The sequence below is a fragment of the Corvus brachyrhynchos genome, unplaced genomic scaffold, assembly GCF_000691975.1.
Source record: "Corvus brachyrhynchos isolate BGI_N302 unplaced genomic scaffold, ASM69197v1 scaffold188, whole genome shotgun sequence".
Lineage (NCBI taxonomy): Eukaryota > Metazoa > Chordata > Aves > Passeriformes > Corvidae > Corvus > Corvus brachyrhynchos.
The window spans coordinates 1,197,928-1,205,284 of record NW_008239647.1 but is presented as its reverse complement, the minus strand read 5'-3'; the positions used below and the strand labels follow the sequence as shown (position 1 = coordinate 1,205,284).

At 40.5% G+C, this 7,357-nt stretch overlaps 1 protein-coding gene across 1 annotated transcript in view; it reads right to left on the bottom strand.

The window, feature by feature from the left end:
• Nucleotides 1-7,357, bottom strand: part of LOC108448635 (potassium channel subfamily K member 17-like) — a 32,870-nt gene that overhangs the window by 17,348 nt on the left and 8,165 nt on the right. Inside the window, exon 3 of the mRNA XM_017742329.1 lies at nucleotides 1,725-1,839. Within this exon, the coding sequence (XP_017597818.1) occupies nucleotides 1,725-1,839 (115 nt within the window). The remainder of the gene's footprint in view (nucleotides 1-1,724; nucleotides 1,840-7,357) is intronic.

Here is a 7,357-nt window from a genome sequence, read left to right as displayed (position 1 = left end):
CACTAATCTGTATGCAACTAACAATTTAACTTGAAAAAGCAAAATGAAGGGTCCAGTTGTCTGCAGTTCTCTGCACAGAAATGCCTTGTATGGCATTCTCAAATCCACAACTGAAAAATCATTAACAAGTCCATAGAGTCATAGCATCAGCTTTAAAATTACAAGATGAAGAGCTGCAATACTCGGTTCTTTTCAATTTTCAATTGCCTCTGCTATCAGCTCGGCTGTGTCATGCCCCGTCCTGTCTTCCTCCCCTGCAGCCATCAGGGTGAGGAGTTTACTTAAAAAAAGAGGGGAGTGGGGGGCTGGGGGAGGGAGAGTAGCCTAGCAGCTACTCTTAGTAGAAGAGCAGAAATGGTTAGTCTAGATCTCTGCCAACATCACAAGATTCTCTTATATTTTAACATGATAAATTTGATTCTTCCTGAATATCACTAATTTAAACTGGCTGTGGTGAAACAGTCACTCTGATGGCTTAGAAACTCATCAGGATTCACTACTGCGGCAAGCAAAACATCTCTGAGCAGATGGTGCTTTCTGCCAAAGGCGGGAAGGAACTGGCCAGGCTCTGCTGGAAACCCACAGCCTGTGTAACCCTGTCTGATGAGCCTCCACTGCCATCATCTGGTATAACCCTCGCCTAGCAGTACAACTGAAACACACAAAGTGTGGTCCCAACCAGGACAATGCATGTGCAAAAGAGCAGGACAGAAAGATGTACTGAGTCACAGGAAGATGACACACCACCACTCACTTGTCTCCACCCCCACAAAAAACCCACAAACCCTCTCTTTCGTTGAGCTCATGCTTGGGGGCTTAGTGTTCTGGAACCAGAGTATCTTCAGTAACAATCAGAAGTCAAAAGAAGGTTTCCATTTGGGTACAAAAAGGAAAATTCTTGATTTTAAAATATACTTAAAATTGAAGAGAGCTGACAAGTCAAGAAACCCATGAGGGATTTTTGATACTTAACAATCATGTCTCCACATACTCTCCCCTCCATGGTTTTTTTTTTTAAACACTAGGTCACACCACAAGAAAAAGACATCAGGGCAAGTTATTAATGGTTTTGGGGGCAGGGGATATAAACTGACAATAATTAATAGCATCTGCCTTAAGTAGCTCTGTACCTAGTACATTTGTTTGTTTCCATTTCCTCTCCCCCTACTTATTTCCATCATTTCTTTGTGACTTTGCATTACCCCATTTGCTGAAACCCGAGTCAACTGAATTGTAATGTTTATCCAGCTATTTAACTTTCACTTGAACAAGCAGGTCCTCATCTAATACAGGCAGTAATAAGGAGGAAAAATTCATAAATTTAGTCTCTGAAGACACAATAGCCAGTATTAAGAATTTTCCAAAACCATTCTTGTCCTTGTGACAGGCAAAGCTCATTTCAATGCACAATTCACCTCAGACCTCTCAGAGTGCACACGGCTTGAGAAAGTCCAGGCAGTGCAGCACCATTAAGTTCAGGCCCCAGAAGCTGCATAACTTAGTAAGAATATGTCCTGAGCTAATTATCCCTGTGTCTAATCAGGTAGAGATCATTACTGTGCGGGCACTGACAAAGTATTCCTAGGGCTAGGTTCATGGGTGCTTCCCTACTTGGCTACTGCAAGCTTCAGGTAACTACATAGTGCTGGAGCAGCATCTGAGTGCAGGTCCTCATTCCCACTTTTCCTACCTATGAGGTGGTCCCATAAGCAGGGAACTCTTACCAATGGTTGTTATTGCAGAGATGGAGAAGAAGAAAGACCCACTGTAGTCCCACCTGCCCAGGCTAGTGGTGTTTCCCTGGAGGGTTATGCCACTCTTGTAGGCTTGGATGATACCCTGCAAAGAGACAATAACATGAGATCCCACAAACCCCTTTAAGGCAAGTTCACTTGACTGGCATTTCCACTTCTAGCTGGTAAAATACCAAACTACAACCACTTCTGATTCTGTTGTTTCCCTTTTAGGAGAGGAGATCTTGTGCCTTAGAGACCAAAGGGCTGCAAGGTCAGAAAAGCCAAAATCCAGCATATTGCTTCTAAGAAAAGGGCATCTACAGTAAGAAATGAAAGTTGCGTGTGCACATGGTAGATTATAGAGATAAATGTGGAAGGGATTGGAGGGTAAGAGCTAGCTAGAGAAGGCCTAGACAGACAGTAATTAAGACCGCCTTACGACATATTCATTATGAAAATGAAATGTTTCCAGATGGGCTATTCCAATGGCAGCAGTCCCAGGGCAGCAAATAGACATGCATATGTAAATGATGTAAATATGTAAATGATACAGATCCCTTGCAGGGGATCCCCCTGGGGAGGAATACATCTGGTGTGTTATAGGAGACTGAGACTACTCAGGTTGGCCAAAATGACCCCACATCAGGACTACAAGTGTGAATGAATGGACCAGATTAGCATTATGCCCAATTCTGTTCAATCCTCCTGGGAAAGACCTAGAAATCACTAGCTGAAGTGTGCAGAGTTATGCCAAAATAAGACATCAGATGTCTTAAAAGTGCCCATGTCTGACTATGCCTTCCCATGCCAACAAAATTAATGACTGTTGTGTCCAAAACAACATTATTCACAGCATGTACACTAAACATTTCACACTGACACTTCCCCTGACAGTTGATTATCCTTAGATGCAAAAGTGTAGCCAAGAATACATAAAATTCATCATCTCTGAAAAAGACATGCAGATACTAAATAATACTGTCCCTATTCTAACAAAGGCTGCTAATAAAGCTTTTCACCACTGATAAAAGGAATCACACTCAGATTTTCATTGGTGGTTTTACAAATATGTTGCAGTTTATACATCCACCGAACAAACTGGCATGTCAAACCTGCAAAGCAAGGAAGTTTTTTCCCATTTTACTGATGTTATGTGCTCTACATAATTTATATGATTTATATAATATTATACAAGGCTGTGAATTAAAAACTGTTTCCAGGGTCCCAAGCAGCAGCTTAACTACAAGGATCATGATCTCTTTTCTCTAGAGCTACTAATTCTCACACTAAGACCAAGGAGCAGCTCAGAGATCAACACATTCTTCTAATCAATAAACACTGTTTGATAGTGCATTTGCAGAAATATCTTGATTTACTCATAACTGAAGGCAACTTAAACCCTTCAGGGCCACATTATAATCTATTAAATTCTACATTATGAGACAGAGCAGAGAGTCCATGCTCTGAGAAGGGCTAAGGACCACATTATGTTGTATTGCATTTTGCTTCCTTCTGTGAATTGTCGCTGTAACGTGAGTGGGCAACTCAAAAAACAAATTTGTATATAGCAATAGTGACACAAAAGAACCAAGCCCTGCTTCCCTTCCCCATGCAGCTACCCCTGGGGAAAAAAAAAAAAAAAAAAAAAAAAAAAAAAAAAAAAAAAAAAGAGAGAGAAAAGGTTGTCTCAGGAAGCCCCCAGCAATATTTGTTTTGAACAGTTGTGTGTAATTCCCCCACCCGTTGCTCTTCTCCCAGGTCTGGTGTCTGCAGCGAGGTTTGTCAGGTTGCATGGGGTGCACGCTGACAACACTTGACCTTTGGTTTAAGAAGTGTAAGAAACTGCAGACAATGGCCTAGACAGGAATCAGTTCGCACGAACATAAAATAACTCCCAAAGTAAGTCAAATGGCAAGAGACACTGGAAATTTATACAGATGACCTATTTTTTTCCTCTCCAGAAACTAGTAGTTAAAATTGAAATAAAAAAGCATTTTATTTTCCTCAAAATTTCCTTCTGTAAACTGTGATCTCTGCAGTCCTAAGTAGTTAGTCTTGAACAAATATATAGCTGCTGGAACAGCAACAGTCCAGTTCTCAGATTAATTTATTATCAGCTGGATCAGAGACACTTGAAAAACTTAAACATGAAGCATGTTTGTTGTCCATTCTCCTGCCTGATGTCCTGCTGATACAAGCTCAGCAGTTGACAATATTACACACAACATCATGTTTTAAAAGTCAGAAACACTTAAGAACCAGAGAGGATTGCAAGAACCTGTGGCTGAACTGGCCCAAGAAAATGGAAAAATCTTCATGCAGAAAAGGGAAACAAAGAGCCTGCAAAAAACATTATGTGAACAAGCAGCAGTAGCCAAGCCTTTTAATGTTTAATTTCACATCTTCGTACCACTTCTGTTCTGCCTGGTTTAGAAGCAAGAGGCTGAGAAGTTGTGAGAACCCACACCAGATTTGCAGTGACTTGCAACAACTCAGCATCCCAGGGTCACTGTTAACTTGCCCCAAGTGGTGATCCTCCTGCCAGGAAGCACAGGATGTGTCTTGAGGCTCTGCAGACAGGCCAGAATACTTGCCCTAGATGGCATGGTGACCTGCACTGCCGTTAGGGGGAAGGAAGTACCACGTAACCATCACTCACTGGCAAAGAGCGAGCCCTGAGCCAGCTGTTTTCTGTTTCTGGTACAGAGGCACTTGCTATGCTTGCCGTAGGCTCCAAGACCCTTCAGCAATAAGCCTCTAGCATTTCTTTGTTAAATTGTGTTATCAAACACCCAGCTAATATCATTAACCATTAGGCCCACCCACCTGTCGAAGCCAGCCCAATGGGGACCACTGAATATTCATGCAAATCAAAGCCACTTGAATAAATGAACACTCCCAGAAGAAACAATCAGTTCATTACTGATAGGAAGAAAGAGCTACTGATGTCACCCTTAAAAGGGAAGATTCACAGTGGGTGGAAATAAGAGTACAGGCTTTTGTTTTTTCTAAAGTAAAAAATGCTTTATTATACTATCTAAAATCAACCTTTGACATAGCAACAATGATGACAGAAAATTAAAGATTGACTCTCTTGAGAATGGCAGAACTAATGGAGCTTGCCTTCCTGCAGATGTGCCCATGGAGGCAGATTCATGAAAGAGAAATCTATAGATAGCTATTAATGCACAGAAATTACTTCTGGCACAGGAAGTCATTGGATTGCAAAGTCCTGAAGGCTGAGCAAGCATTCAGGGAGATATCAGTGAATACTCTCCTTAATTTACTATGCTCCTTTAGACTTTTGCTTTTGGCTATTGGTCTTTCTCATAGAAAAATTAAAAATGGTTTATAATTTTAGAGAGCACAGGAAAAAACCCAGCTGATAAACGCTCTAGCAGAACAGCTGAATTCTCCCTGCTTTTTCCATTGAAGAGGTGTTGATACGTCTCTGCTACTGATTTTCAAATAAACTTCAAGTACATTTTAGCCTGTGGATTCATGGTGTACTAAAGAGTACAGTGAATCACACATGTTGCATCGTAAGTGCTTATTCTCCTTAGCCAGCCTTTTTGAGAACCAGAAACTTAGTTTTACTTTATGATTATTTGAGGTGAAATCCCAAGGGTTTTCCTTTTTCTCTTAATTAGACTAGTGATTTATACAGTGTCTGCCTCAAAACCTAATGCATTGAAAGGCACTAGTAGAAGCAGTGTCTTAAATCCAGTGTTCAAAAGCAGTTATCTGCCTGGTCTAAGACCCCTCAATACCACCAACTGCTCAAACCAAATAAATACGGAACTTGCAGAGCTTGGGCTTGGTATTTTGGGAACTTTAAAGGTCATGTGGAACTTAAAGAGCAGAAAGGAAACAGGTGGGTGTTAAAATAATCAGAAAGAAACAGAATGCAGTGGTTCTTCGGTTTCTACTGACAGACAAGCTGTATACCATAAAACCACAGTTTCACTTCTCTGTACTTATTTCCCCCTCTCTAAAGAGATAATTTACAGTTCACAGTGACTACTACATCTTTAGCTGACAATACTTACACAATTTTAAACTACAGATAATAGTTTCATGGGAATTATTGTAACTCCTATAGGATTTATAAATTGAGATTTTAAATTCTTAGACCTTCACAGGTCAATGAAACCTCATTTGCAGGCTGCCACATTTTCTCATCAAGTAGGCTATTCTGGTTTTTGACCAAGTAGGCTCTGCATGGTGCTACTTAATACTGCCATGGCTGGTGATTAGAACACCAGCATGATTTCCTCCCAATAAGGTCTATTTAAAATGTAGATACCCGTCCTGTGACCTTTGTGATAAAAACATGCCTCAGAATAGTCAAACTTGGCTTCCAGCTCCACCTTTCTCACGTATAAGCTCTGAAGTTTCAGTTAGGAATGTCATAAGCTAATGCTTGCAAATGCATGCTTTGTTAGATTATATCCCAGTACAAAAGCCTGGTTTGTGCATATTTCTGCAAGGAATTCCCTCCTTGAATTCAAGCTAAGCAGTAACCCTGTGAGGAAGCTGCAGATTTCTGCTGACTCCCTTATCGCACTTATTTTAGGATGGCAATACCTCATTCTTTCCTTATCATTTATTAGCAATTGCTGGTTCTTTCTGCAGCAACATCCAAACACAGCATTATCAGAGTTTCCTTATTTGAGTCAAAAAAAAAAAAAAAAAAATTAAACCACTCTTACAGCCTGAATTTTAAGCCTTCACAGCTCTGGGGCTAGACTTCCACAGATGACTGATGACGAGTGACTAATCAATACTGGAGTTTTTCCACTCTACACAGCTTTGCAGCAATAAACCCAATGTAGTTACAGTTATACCAGCAAAAATTAAACCATACACTTTGAATTACACTCAAAAGATCTCTTCTGTTCATACTGTCTAGCTAAAAAAATCCAACCCCAAACCAAAAAAAAACAAACCACAAAAACCTACCCCCAACACCTACAGTTTGGTTCCCACTTGACATTTGAGTATTACATCTTCCTCCCCACAAAATGTAGGTTTATTCTTTTCTGTTTGCTGCAGAGCCACTCTATCCTTCAGCCATACCCATAAGTCTCATTTACCATGTTTGCTGTGTTATCAGCTCTGGGCAACTCCCAGCTTTCTCAGCTTACACACTTCCTCTCTTCCATGATTATCATTTCATGTGGGCCCCTCCACCACCAGACTGCAGCTGCAGTACAGCTTCTGATCACCAAGTACTGCGAAAGGAAGGACGATTATTTAATCTGACCTCCTTCACACCAACTAAAAATCCCATCTATCACTTCTGCACTGAGACAAAACACCATGTGACAAGGATACAGCCTTCAAAAGATCAGCAGTAAAGAATAAATGAATGTGTATATGTAAACTGAGGCACTATGTTCCTCACAATCTCTTTCTTTGGAACACTATGCTTCTCTTTCCTCCCATAATCTTTAAAGTAAAAAATAAGCTTTATATAAATAATTAAACAGACTGATTCTAATCTGCCTGCTCTCCCCAAAATGAGCAAGTTAAGCAAAAACGACGAAAGCAAATCCCCAAAAGATTATGACCCTACCAAGTATATCCATAAGAATTCCTGACTTTTTTTCTCCTGGAGG